The 14,183-nt window shown below is 36.7% G+C and overlaps 1 protein-coding gene across 17 annotated transcripts in view; it reads left to right on the forward strand.

The window, feature by feature from the left end:
* The window catches only part of MGA (MAX dimerization protein MGA), a 256,974-nt gene that overhangs the window by 165,108 nt on the left and 77,683 nt on the right, over positions 1–14,183 (forward strand). For all 17 annotated transcript variants that reach the window (XM_069105789.1, XM_069105790.1, XM_069105788.1 and 14 more), the window contains 3 exons: positions 3,663–4,614; positions 5,348–5,426; positions 6,092–6,187. In XM_069105789.1, coding sequence (XP_068961890.1) covers positions 3,663–4,614; positions 5,348–5,426; positions 6,092–6,187 — 1,127 coding nt within the window. The remainder of the gene's footprint in view (positions 1–3,662; positions 4,615–5,347; positions 5,427–6,091; positions 6,188–14,183) is intronic.

A 14,183-nucleotide genomic window follows, 5' to 3' on the forward strand; every position in this document is an offset into this window, starting at 1 on the left:
GAATTGATGCCAATTTATTGCCCTTAAGTTGGAGTCACTAACTAGCTGTTGAAGATTTTAAGACATTCTCTACCTCCACTACCGTCATCTCTTACAGAAAATTTAAGAGACCAATCTCAAGTGGGAAACACCTGTTGGCTCTCACTATACTCTGATTCTGGGTCTGCTGCCATTATTTTGACTTCTATCTAGACATTTTTCTCTAAATTCTGACTCTTTCTTCTTTCATACTTCCCCATTGGTGCTGATACATATCTGACTTCCAGAGATATGAAAAATATACTAAGTTTTAGGTCTCTTTTTCCCTCTTTTTCTTTTAATTCCTTTCTCTTTTTCCTTTCCTTTTCTTACTTTTGGAAATATGGGAAGATAGTGTGATAACTGCTTTTAAAAGATTATAGAATTTGATAATCCTTCAATATAGTTAATTTAAATACTCCTATTTTTTATCCATTTTTATGTGTGTATGTGTATACTCTGTTGATCTGAATAAAGGCCATATTCCCAGAATAAGATTTCTGGCAAGGAACAATAAAGATATACACTGAAAAGAAATCATCTTATCTTACTTGATCTCTTTCCTCAATGAACAGTTTGGGTCCTTGGTCTTCCTTCTTGAGCAAATACAGATGTTTGTTTTTCCCCAAATAGTCATTAATGGTTTAATGTCATCAGGGTTTGAAGTTGGGGATATGGTCTTGGCTGTATTCCATTTAATTAAAAAAGCTTAATATTAGAATGATAAAAGTATGTGATGCATTAGAACACTGGATTTGGTGTTAACCGGGGTTTACATCTCAGTGTTGCCTCTTATTTATTATCTTTGTGACTTTGAGCAGACCACTTAACCACTGTGTGCTTTAGTTTCCTCATTCCTAAAATGTAGTAATTGGAATATATGACCACTATACGGTTTTTCACCTCTAAATCTGTGATTCTGTAGTATGCTTATCAAGTTTACAGGTATTATAAGTAGAGGTTAAATAACAAACATGATGATGGATGTCAGTGGAGATCTAAAAATACTTTATCTGAAACAGGGGAGTCTTATTAACCAGTGGTCCATGAACTTAAATTTATTTTTTAATAACTGTAGTTAGATACAGCTATTTCTTTTGTAATCCTCTATTTAACTTACATATTTAAAAACATTCTGAGAAGGGATCCATAGGCTTCTTATCAGATTGTCAAAGGAGTTCATGGTATAACATGTGGTCTAGAATATTGAGCCCTATCTAGACTTGTTCTGCTTTGTCCCAGAGGGGAAAACTGAAAACAACAGGCAGAATTTGTGAAAAAGTACATTTAGATTTGATATAGGAAAAAAGAGTGCTTTAGGAGAAATCAAGTTCCAACTTGTTTGAGGTCTTTAAGCAAGGGCTGGATGCCCAAATGTCAGATATATTGTAGAGGGAAATCTTAGTCATTCACGTGTTGTACTAGGTGACCTTTAGAAGGTCCTTTACTAATCTGGCATTCCGTGAATCTCTGAAATAAAACCCAACTGAAAATCTCTTTACCTAACCCAGGGGAGGTTTTGCCATCCATTTTCTTAATTCTTGATCTTTTCAGTTGTTAGAATTGTAAATATAGTTTGCTTAAATTTGGTGTGATCCATGGGTCTGTAAAACAGGGTTTTAGATTCATCCTTATTCATAGTTTGCTTTTTTGTATTCTTCGTTTGAAAAATATTTTTAGTGAAGGCTCTCCCTCCCATTCCCCCAAAAGTGAGAGTCTATATTCCCCAGAAAGAGGCATTACAAAGAATTCTTTTTGAACTTTTCATAAAAGCAGATTTTAAGGAAATTATTTTTTAAAAAGTCCTTATTTGGATCTGGAGAAAACTGTGGAAGCTGTTAACAAAAACTACTGTTAAAGTTCTTTTTTTCCTCTCTCTCAGCTTTAACAGAGAAACCTACTTTTTTAATTGGCATTTGTTGACTTTCTGTCACTGATAATTTTTGAGAAAGTGTAGCTAAAAAATAACTCCGTGGTAGGTTCTGATTTTGAAATGTGTTATTCTAAGACCAGCTTGGTGAATTAGGCAGTTGCTTGGATGTGCTTGATTTGAAAAATTATGAAATTTCAGCTGTGCTATTTTAATGTGGAAACTGATGGGGGACGGGATCCCAGTAGGTTCAGCAGGAATTATGATCTTATCTAAGACCAGAAAACCTGCAATATCGTCTGGAAAGAATTCAAGGTCTCAGGCTTAATTGGAGTGAGAGTTGTAGAAGTTTATTGTTATGCTTCCATGAGAAGCGGGCAAGAGTCCTTTAGGGGACCTGCAAGTGAGAGGGGTACATGCTTTTACCTTTAAAGGGTAGGGCTGCCATTGTCAGGGCTGACCAGACAGCAGGGGCCTCAATGCATAGACAAAGGTCAGAGCTGACCTAGAGGAGCATGTGAATAGATAGTTTAGATAAGATTTGGGCCCGGTGGTAGGAGACAGAAGGCAAGGACAAAGGAGGGTGTGGGCCAGGCCAGAGAAGAAATGAAGAGATTAAGTAAGAACAAAAGGGGTTCTAGGGTGTTGCCTAGGTGGAGTGTGGGATAGGGAGAAGGGGCAGATCTCAAGGGTGGGAAAGGACAAATTGCAGTTACAATTGAACTGACTGGTTTTTACAAGTTGGTTTCACAAATTGATCTAGACCCCAGGTACCCCATCAGAAACCTCAGATTTTTTATGTAACTCTAAGAGGAGGTAGTATGATATGTGGCATGCCATCATCCATGGAGTCAGGAAGAGTAGGATACGATTGAACGAATAAACAACAATATGATATCATTATAATGATTCACAAATCTAGGAAAAAGAATTAGCATTGAAGTCAGAATTTCTGGTCTTCAGTACACGTTTAGCTTTTGATTATGGGCAAAAGTTTTCCTTGCCTTTTTAAGCCTTAGTTTCCTTCTGTTAAATGGGGATGTTACTTGATGTTACTTGTACTATTGTGTTGACCTCATCTTGTAAGAAAATGCTTTGTAAATTATGTAAATGTGAATAAGCTATTGTGCCGTGAAATAATAATAGCAAGCATTTATATAGTGCTTTAAAGTTTGCAAAACACTATATATATTATCTCATTTGATCCTTGAAACAACACTGAGTTCAATACTGTTATTACCCCTATTTTGTAGCTGAGGAAACTTAAACCAAGGCTATCTAGTGACCACATTTATGCAGCATTATGCATTTATTTTAAATGTATAAAATTAGATGGCATAATTAAAGACCCTTCCTGATGTTTGCCATATTCTTAGATGTGTTGAAAGTCAGTTTGCTTTTACCTGCTGATAAGCAGATAATTGGTTACTAGGTTTTAAATTGGATGAGAGTCATCTTTTCTTCCAGTCTTGAGACCAGTTAAAGCATCATTAGGAAAATAGATGAGCTGTCAGTAATGTATTTTTCCACTTGGGGGAGAGTAAGAAGATTGATTTATTTAAAAAGTTTGTTTTTTAATGGTTATCACGTAGTTGATAGAAATATATTGTAGGATATTATTGACTAATTATTTCACAGAGCTTTGATTACACAGTTCTGCATATTATTTTAAGAATGGATGTGAAAAGGTACTTTGTCCCCAGCAGTATCTTTAAATTTTTTTCCTTTTATATTGCTTATGTACAATTACAGCTTTTTTTCCTTTCCCTTCTAGTCCTATTGCCAGTAGCTTTGGAGACAACTATCATGTAGCATCGCCATTAGACCCAAATGAAAACTTTAATGTGGTCATTAAGGAAGAACCCCTAGATGAATATGACTATGAACTTGGTATATGTCCTGAGGGAGTTACAGTAAAGCAAGAAGACACTGATGAAGAAACTGATGTGTATTCGAACAGTGATGATGAGCCCATACTGGAGAAACAGCTAAGGCGTCACGGAGAAATTGATGACTCAGATGTTGACCATTCTGCCAAACGCCCACTTAGTAGCCCGTCAGGTGTTGCTAAAGCCAAAATGTTAAAACTGGATAGTGGAAAGATGCCAGTTGTCTATCTAGAACCTTGTGCTGTAACTAAAAGCACAGTAAAGATCTCTGAGCTACCTGAAAATATGTTTTCTCAAAGTAGGAAAGAGAAGTCTCCTGTATTGACTGAATTAGACTATATGCCTTCATATGTGGAGAATTCCAGGAAATCTAGCTTCTGCTTATCCAGGGAAATAGAGAAAGAACTTAGGAAACAGCCACCAGAGCTCAGAGCACCACAGAAGTACTCCTCTCTTAAAGATCCTGATTGGAAATATCCTGATTTGGGTGAAAACATTAGCACGTCAAAAACACTTAGCACTAATCCTAAAAGCTTAGATGGAGATTTTTTTTCAGAAAAAGATGACTTGGTCAGAAAGAGAACAACTGTGCTAAAAATTACAGGGGCTACAAAAGCCTCCAGTGCTACTCAAAATGTCACTCCAAGTGTTCCAGGAAAGAGAGGAAGGCCCAGAAAATTTAAACTCTCCAAGGCTGGGAGACCACCTAAAAGTACAGGAAAATCTATAACATCCAACAAAACTAATAACCCTGTGGGTCCTGGGAATGCATTTCCAGATGTGAAGCCTGATCTTGAAGATGTAGATGGTGTCCTTTTTGTTTCCTTTGCATCAAAGGTAAGTTTATTACTTTTAGCATTTTTTTAGATCATATGGGAAAGAGGTATAACTCTGTATTGATAGTGTATCTAGAAATCATAGTTATCTTATCCCTGAAAGCATGGGAGTCCTAAAGTATCCTTTTTTAAAATATTAGCACCTATTACTATCCTGCTTGGAAATTTCATTATAAGAACTTCAAAGATAAATCCTATTTAAATCAGTGTGTGTGGTTTTTTGCTTTAATTGGAAGTAGGATCCATACTATTTCAATAAATCTGTAGAGACTTTTATAAACTATGTTATAATTCAGTGTTTTCGAAAATGATAAGGCCCATTCATTTTTGAGAACCAAAGATTTTCTCTGTAATCAAAGTTACTCTCTCTGACTGATTTATATTAAGTTGATTTTGCACAGTAGTGTAACCAAAAGTGACTTTTTTCTCTGACTCCTCCTTTTGCCTCCCTTCATAATCTTCCTATCTGATCATGAGCTTTGTTCTCTTGCTGACTACTATATTGGATTTCATGCACTGTTTTCTTCTTGTTCCTACTCCATCATGGTGTTGAAATCGCTATCGTATCGATCCCAACTTTATTGCTCCCAAGAAATTGAAGCCTATTTGAAAATAGGTATTTACAATAGTATTATGGCATAATAATTGGTCAGTTAATTATGAATTTGATATTACACGTAATCCACCTACTTCAGTTTTAAACTCTTAAAGTTGATTTAAAATTTTGTATTTAGGAAGCTCTGGACATTCACACAGTTGATAGAGCAGTTGAAGAACCCACTGGTCTTCAGGATTCTGCCACAAGTGATCCAGGTATTCTAAGTAGCATAAAAGCCAGAAATACTGGTATGATTTGACTCTGGAAGTAGATAGATTATAGATAACAGACATTTATTGAACGCCTACTACTATGTTCCAGGTACTGTACTGAGCTCTTTAAAACTGTCCTATTTTATTTTTACAACAATTCAGGGAGGTAGATGCTATTATTATTACCATTTTACAGATGAGGAAATTGAAGCAGAGGTTAAGGGCCTCCAGACTCCAAGTCCAAGTCACTAAGTACTTAACAATGCAGGATTTTCTTTATTGCATAGTATACGTTTTTGCAATTTCTTCCCAGTTCTAAGGACCTAGCAGAACTCATGATTATCACTGAAATAAAAATTATTGAGAATCTGCCCTGCTCATTCAGAACATTACTTAGATCTGGGATTTGATTCTTGCCTGGTGAACCAAGCACAAGCCCAGTAATGGACTGTTTTCAGAAGATTAGTTTAGCGAAATTTGAAGAGATTCTGTAACTAGTTTGGCTTCAATGTGATAAATTATTTATCTACCACAATCTTAAAAGTTTATCTGCTAAGCTCTAGTGAGATTGTAATGTCAATTGAGGGAGTACTCAAACTGACAGTATCATAATATTTGAAAGGCTGAAGTATATGACATAGATTTTGCTCTATTTACTTTCTGAGTAGGTAGCAGAGCAAGGATTTGCCAGTTGGAACAGGAGTTATTAGAAGATTTGAAGTCCTTGAGGCATAAACAAGTGATCCATCCTGGTCTTCAAGAAGGTAAGTAGGAAATGGGAGGGGGAAATGGTTTTTATTATAATTTTAAGAAAGAACTCTTAAGTGAAGTAGATAAAATAATAATATTCTCAATCCGGCCTCAGACCCTTAACACAAAAAGTAGCCATGTGACCTCGGGCAAGTCAATTAACCCCAGTTGCCCTCTAAAAAGCAAAATTTAAATTAAAAATATTCTCTTGCATAAAATTCTTCCTTTTTCATTTTGCTAAGTAATTAATAGAATTTATTAACTTCTCATAGAAACAACCTTTGGTTTATTTATCCTTTTTTTCTTTTGTCGTCTACATTTTTACTTTGTCTTTTCTCAGTTCAATGCATTATTTATTTAATTATTTTTAAATAGATTTTTTTTTTTGGTCTTTATTAATTTGTTTACTTTTAGTTTACAAGATTCATTACCACAATTCCTTGAGGTTCAGATTTTCTCTCCCCCTCAACATGGTGGCATACAATCAAGTATAATATCTGCAAATACTTTCACATTAGGCATTAGTCAGGTTATAAAGAATTGTATCAGATGGAATGAAGAATGGGAAAGAGGAAACAAAACCAAACAAGAAAAAAAGAAGGGGCAGGTAGTTTGCTTTAATATGGGTTCAAACTCATTTTTTTCTCTGGATGTAAACATCTTTCTCCATCATGAGTCTTTTGGGGTTGACTTATGACTGTGGATTGCTGAGAAGAGTTCAGTTTATCAAAGTTGGTAGTCACACATACGTTGTGTCTGTAATTGTGTACAAATTCTTCTTGGCTCTACTCTTCTCACTCAGCATCAGATCGTATGAGCCTCTCCAGGTAAATGTGAAGTCCATCTGCTCCTTGCTTCTTACTGCCCAATAGTATTCCATAACATGCATATACCACAACTTGTTCAGCCATTCCCCAGTTGATGGGCACCCCCTTAATTTCCAATTCTTTGCTACCACAAAAAGAGCTGCTATAAATACTTTTGTATATATGGATCTTTTTCCCACTTCTATGATTTCTTTGGGATACAACCCTAGAAGTGGTATTGCTGGATAAAAGGGTATGAAATTATTTATAGCCTTTTGGGCATAATCCTAGATTGCTTTCCAGAATGGTTGGATCAGTTCACAACTCTACCAGCAATGCATTAGTGTTCCCATTTGTCTACATCCTCTCCAGCATTTGTCATTTTCCTGTTTTGTCATCTTAGCCAATCTGACTGGTGAGATGTGGTACCTCAGAGTTGTTTTGATTTGCATTTCTCTAATCAATAGTGATTTAGAGCATTTTTTCATATGCTTATAAATATCTTTAATTTCTTCCTCTGTAAACTACCTGTTCATATCCTTTGACCATTTATCAATTGGGGAATGACTTGTATTCTTATAGATTTGACTCAGTTCTCTGTATATTTTAGAAATGAGTCCTTTGTCAGAGACATAGGTTGTAAAGATTCTTTCCCAATTTCCCACCTCCCTCTTAATCTTGGTTACATTGGCTTTGTTTGTACACGTTCTATTTCTTAACAGACTTGATACAAGGTCCAAAAGAAATGTAAACTGAAACAAGGTGTTGATACAATAGCTGAAACGAGGTGTGAACTACATTTGTACTTGCCATTGCACCCTAACAAAAACAGACTGTAAGGATATATGAAAACAGGCTCTTTTGGGGCGCGAGAACCTGAGGAGGTGCTTATAAGTTGGGGAATGGCCGAACAAGATAAAGTATATAAACACGATAGAATACTATTTTGTTGGAAGAGATGATGAACAGGCTGGTTTCAGAGAACTTGGAAAAATATATATGAACTGATTCGGAGTGAAGTGAATAGAACCAGAAGAGCAAGTTGTAGAAAGACAACAATATGATAAAGACAAATAACTTTGAAAGAATTGGGGACCCTGATCTGTTTAATGACTATCCTTCATTTCAAAGGAGTAATAATGAAATGTGCTATGTATCTCCTTATGGAGAGGTGAAAGAAAGACTTGGAGCACAGAGTGAATTTTTTTTTTTTGAAATGTATATCTAAGTTTATTGTTGTTGCTTTATTTTTTTTTCATTTTTCAAATGCTTTATTAACATCTGATTTACATCATTGATTTCTGCCAGATTTTGAGTTACAAATTTTCTCCCCGTTTTTCCCCTACCCACCACCCCAAAATAGCAATCCCACAGCCACAGGATATGCCCTTCTCCAGTCTGCTCTCTCCCATATCTTCTCCCATACCCCCTTCAACTTTTCCAGTAGTGCATGGTGGATCTCTATGCCCCAGTGCCTGTATATCTTATTTCCCAATTACATGTAAAATAGTATTAATAATAGTATATATATATATATTATATATACACACATATACAAATACACACACACATATATGTATATATAATTTTAAAGATTTGATTTGAAAACTTTGAATTCCAGATTCATTCCCTTCCTCCCTTGTCACACACCCTTACTGGGAATATAAGCAGTTCAGTATAGGTTGTACATGTGTAGCTAATGCAAAACATTTAACAGTAGATATATTGTAAAAGACTGACTATATATATTTCCCTCCCTTTTATCCCACCTCCCCTATTCTCTACTTTGATCCTGTTCCTTTTCAAAAGTGAGTGCTTCCAACTGCCCTCCCCCCCCAGCCTTCCCCCCCTTCCTCATTTCCCCCCCTCATCCCCTTCCCCCTACTCTACTGTAGGGTGAGATACCCTATTTAGTGTGTATGTCATTCCCTCCCCAAGCCAAATTCAATGAGAATAAAGTTGACCCCTTCCCTTTTGCCTTCCTATTCTTCCCCTCCTTTGTAACCATTTTCCCTTTGCCTCTTCCATGTTTACCCCATTACTTTCCAGTTTACCCCATTCTGTCTCTCTCAATCTCCTTTCAATATATTCCTCTCTCACCTCTTTATTTCACCTTTTAAGTATCATCCCTTCCTATTAACTTGGTCCTGTGCCCTCTATCTATGTATACCTGTAAACATATATACGCACATTCACATAAGTATTCATACGCCCGTATACCCTCCAATATAGACATATATATATATAATATATATATATTTCTATTCCCTTCAACTATTTTCATACTGAGAAAAGTTTCATCAGTTGAAATTATCATTTTTCCATGTAGGAATGTTAATAGTTCATTTTTTATAAGTTCCTTATGATTTCTTTTCCCTGTTTACCTTGTCATGCTTCTCTTGCTTCTTGTATCTGAATGTCAGATTTTCTATTCAACTCTGGTTTTTTCATTAAGAATGCTTGAAAGTCCTCTATTCCACTTAATGACCATATTTTCCCCAGAAACATGATACTCAGTTTTTCTGGGTAGGTGATTCTTGGTTTTAATCCCAGCTCCTTTGCCCTCTGGAATATCATATTCCAAGCCATTTGTTCCCTCAGTGTAGAAGCTGCCAGATCCTGGGTTATCCTGATTGTGTTTCCACAATATTCAGTTGTTTCTTCCTGGCTGCTTGTAATATTCTCTCCTTAACCTGGAAATTCTGGAACCTGGCTATAACATTCCTAGGAGTTTTCTTTTTGGGATCTTTTTCAGGAGGTGATCAGTGGATTCTTTCAACCTGTATTTTGCCCTCTGATTCTAAAACATCAGGGCAATTTTCCTTGAGAATTTCTTGGAGGATGATTTCTAGGTTCTTACTTTGATCATGGCTTTCAGGAAGTCCAATAATTTTTAAATTATCTCTCCTGGATCTATTTTCCAGGTCAATGGTTTTTCCCATGAGATATTTCACATTGCCTTCTATTCTTTCATTTGTTTGGATCTGTTCAATATCATCTTGATTTCTCATAAAGTCAATAGCTTTCCTTTGCTCCATTCTAAATCTGAGGGAATGATTTTCCTCATTGAGCTTTTGAGCTTCTTTTTCCATCTGGTAAATTCGGTTTTTTAAGGCATTCCTCTTCTCATTGCCTTTTTGAGCCTCTTTTGCCAATTGAGTTTGTTTGTTTTTTAAGGTGGTATTTTCCTCAGTCAGGCTGTTGACTCTCATTTCGTAATTTTCTTGCATCGTTGTCATTTCTCTTCCCAATTTTCCTCCACTTCTGTTATCTGCTTCTTAAGGTCCTCTATGGCCTGTAACCAGCTCATATTTTCCTTTGAAGCTTTTGGTGCAGGAGTTCTGACTTCAGTGTCTTCCTCCTGTTCCATGCTTTGCTCCTTTTTGTCCCCAAAATAGGAGTCTAATGTTGGAATCTTTTGTCTGCTTTGTTTCCTTTGCCTGGTCATGTCACCCCTCAGTCACTTGACCCCTGGGCTTTTTGCCACAATAGGACTCTACCACCAGACAGGGGAGCTTTTGTCCCAAACACTGGGGTTTTCTCAGCTGCTAGAGGTACTAGATGGGTGCCCTCTCTGAAGCCTCCACACGCTTTGGCAAGTTGGACACACACCCCAGGATCTCCACCTAGACTGCAATCCAGATCCAAGCAGGTTAAAGGAATAGTGATTACCCCTCAGACTGGTGCTTGGTACCCCTGCACTCTTCAGGCCAGGAGCTGAAGGTACAGCTTGGTGCCAGCTGAGCCGAGGTGGCTTAGTGGCTTCTCACCCTGGGGGCAAAAGCCAATGCACTCCCAACTACTAGTCCCAAAGTCCAGACTGCATTGACCTCTAACTTTGTCCTTGCATAAATGTGTTGATAAATCTGGAAATGGCCACAGCTGCTACTGATCTGGAGTCCTTCTGGCCAGTAGCTGGTCAGGCCTGCCCTGGGGCTAAAACCACTGACTCATGCTGCCTGGGCTCAGCTCCCAAAGCTCTGTGCTGGCTGATTCCTGCCGGGCTGTCCTCAGCAGGAGTTTAGCTTCTCTGTGTCATTTTGTGGATTCTGCAGCTCCAAAGTTTGTTTAGAGTCCCCTTTTACATGGATTGGGGAAGGGGAAAGGGGGAAGGTGGAAGCTGTTGCCGTGGACGTCCTGCTTCTACCCTGCCATCTTAACTCTGCCCTGAAGACTTTTTTTTTTTTACATGATCTGTGAGGAAATTTGTTTTGCTTGACCATGCATGTTTGTAACAAGGATTTTGTTTTTCTTCTTTATTAGTGAAATAGGGAGTGCTTTTTGGGGATGGGGATAAGAAGGTAGATTTTGCTAATAGAAAAAATAAAATATAATTTTTAAAATAGAGACAAAGATCTGTTGTATCATTAGTGCAGATATTCTTATCTCTAAAATAGATCATAACATCAACACTTCTGTGCCTCAGTAGACTGTGTGAATAGTTATGGTCAAAAAATCTTGTCATCTTGTGGTCAACCTTCTGATAATGCACCTTCCCAAAATTAGCTACATAGGATTCTGACAACAAATATTCTTCTTTATTTTTAGAGATGATCTGGAGTGTCATTCTTTAGGTCAGTTACTGTTTTTCAGTCGTGTCTACTTCTTTGTGATCCCATTTGAGTTTTTTTTGGCAAAGATACTCTAGTGTTTTGCTATTTTCTTCTTTAGCTCATTTTGCAGATGAGGAAACTCAGCCAAACAGGGTTAAGTAATTTCCTTAGGGTCACACAGCTAGTAAGTTTCTGAGACCGGATTTGAACTCAAGAAGATGAATCTTCCTGATGCCAGGTCTAGCACTCTGTCAACTGTGCCACCTAGCTAGAAAATTTTTTCTCTCTGTCCTTTTGTGGGTTTTGTGACTCCAGAATTTGTTCTGTCGTATTATTTAAAGGTGTTAGGAGGGGTTTGGGGAAGAATTCAGTTAAGTTCCTGGTTTTTTTTTTTTTCACTATCTTAGCTCTTCCCTGGCAATAGTTTTATTTTTTTAACTAAATTTTTTGTTTATTTTTATTTTTATATCATTCATTTCTACAAGATTTTGAGTTACAAATTTTCTCCCTGTCTTTCCCCTACCTACCACTGCAAAACAGTGATCTCACTGTTTACCCCCTCCCCCAATCTCTCTCCTATATCCTCCCCCATCCCCTCTCCTACTTTCTGGTAGGACAATATGGATCTTCATACTCCAGTGCCTGTATATCTTATTTCCTAGTTCCATGTAAATGATAATAATAATATGTTTTTTAAACATTTGATTTTGAAACTTTAAATTCCAGATTCTTTACCTTCCTCCCTCGTCACCCACCTTTACTGGGAAGATAAGCAATTCAGTATAGGTTGTACATGTATAGTTACGCAAAACATTTCCACAGTGGATATATTGTAAAAAACTGACTGTATAACCCTTAATCCTATCTCACCCCTACTTGTTGTGTTCTCTACTTTGACCCTGTCCCTTTTGAAAACTGTGTGCTTCTAACTATCTTTCCACCAACCTGCCCTCCCCTCCATCAACCTCTACCCCCCTACTGTCCTATAGGACAAGATAACCAATTTAGTGTGTATGTCATTCCCTTCCTATGCCAAATTCAATTGACCCATTCTTTTTTGCCTCCCTGTTCTTCCCCTACATTGTAACAGTTATCCTTTGCCTCTTCTATATGATATAATTTACCCCATTCTGTCTTTCCCCATTTCCTCTCATTATATTCCTCTCTTACCTCTCGATTTCACCTTTTAAATATCATCCTTTCCTATTCAATTGATCCTGTGCCCTCTGTCTATGTATACCTGTACACCTGTATATACACACTCACATATGTATTCATACACACATGTACAACCTATATAGACATATGTATGTATACATATATATATACACACACATTTATATTCCCTTCAACTATCTTCATACTGAGAAAAGTTTCATAAGTTACATTTGCTGTTTTTCCATGTAGGCATGTAAATAGTTCAACTTTGATAAGTTCTTTATGATTTCTTTTCCCTGTTTACCTTCTCATACTTCTCTGTATTTGACCTGGCCAATAGCTTTAAATGTAATTACATATTACTGCACTTTTCAAATTAATGATGGACCTTTCCTGCTTGATAGGTTCATATGAAGAAGACTTTGCATATTTCACTTCATCTCTTTCATTTCTTTAGTGTCTAATATTTTGTACTTGGGAGTACAAAATTTTTTGCAAATTATGGAGCCAGGGAAAATGATACACAGTTAAAACTGCCATTAAATTTTGAATTTGTGGAACTTTGGGCCCAGCCTTGGTGAAAGCTTATCATTGCACTAATTTCTAATAAGGATTTTCTAAATACTGTAATAATGTAAGAAATAATTTTTTAAAATAAATTGTTTTCTCAAGTTCTTTTTAAAGTACTGTAAAAGTATGCTTTATATGTTAACTGTTTATGATTATTATATATTAATTTTCTGTTGATAATTAAAGACTCTGGTAACTTCCATTTGATCTAGTTCAGTATTTTTTTTTAACTCTTCACTCAAGTTTGACTTCCCTTTAGTCTAGCTAAAGTAGTAAGGTTTCATTAAAAAAATTTTTTTTTTGCTTTTTGGAGGGCAGTTGGGGTTAAGTGACTTGCCCAGGGTCACACAGCTAGTTTTTGTGTTAAGTGTCTGAAGCCGTATTTGAACTCAGGTCCTTCTTACTCCAGGGCCAGTGCTCTATTCACTGCACCACTTAGCCGCCCCAGTAAGGTTTCATTTTAATAATAAATTTAATGATTGTAGTATTTACATGGAGTGGTGGCTAGGTGGCACAGTGAATGGAGCACTGACCCTGGAGACAGGAGGACCCGAGTTCAAATTTGGCATCAGACACTTAACATTTACTAGCCGAGTGTCCTTTTTTAATAAATTAACCCTCCAAAAAAAAAAAAGCAAAAAAAGATTTACTTTGGTAATCTAGTTTCATTGTTTGATATATTTTCTCCCCTTTGAGACAGAGTTTTGCCATATTTTCTCATTCTGTGTAATTGTTATCCGTTTGTTTCCTTAATAATAAGAGGATATTCTCCAATATACCAGAGATCTTCTGATTCTCACCATATCAAGGGTAGGTTGCAGTGTAGCTTTAGCGCTGTCCATGTACTATCAGTAGATGTAATAGGCCTATCTTTATAGACTTAGAGATCTAGAGCTAGAAGGAACCTCAGAGACCATGTAGTC

This window comes from Petaurus breviceps, unplaced genomic scaffold (genome assembly GCF_028583685.1).
Source record: "Petaurus breviceps papuanus isolate PSGF00001 unplaced genomic scaffold, PetGlider_PUasm1.0 77, whole genome shotgun sequence".
In the NCBI taxonomy this organism is placed as follows: Eukaryota; Metazoa; Chordata; class Mammalia; order Diprotodontia; family Petauridae; genus Petaurus; species Petaurus breviceps.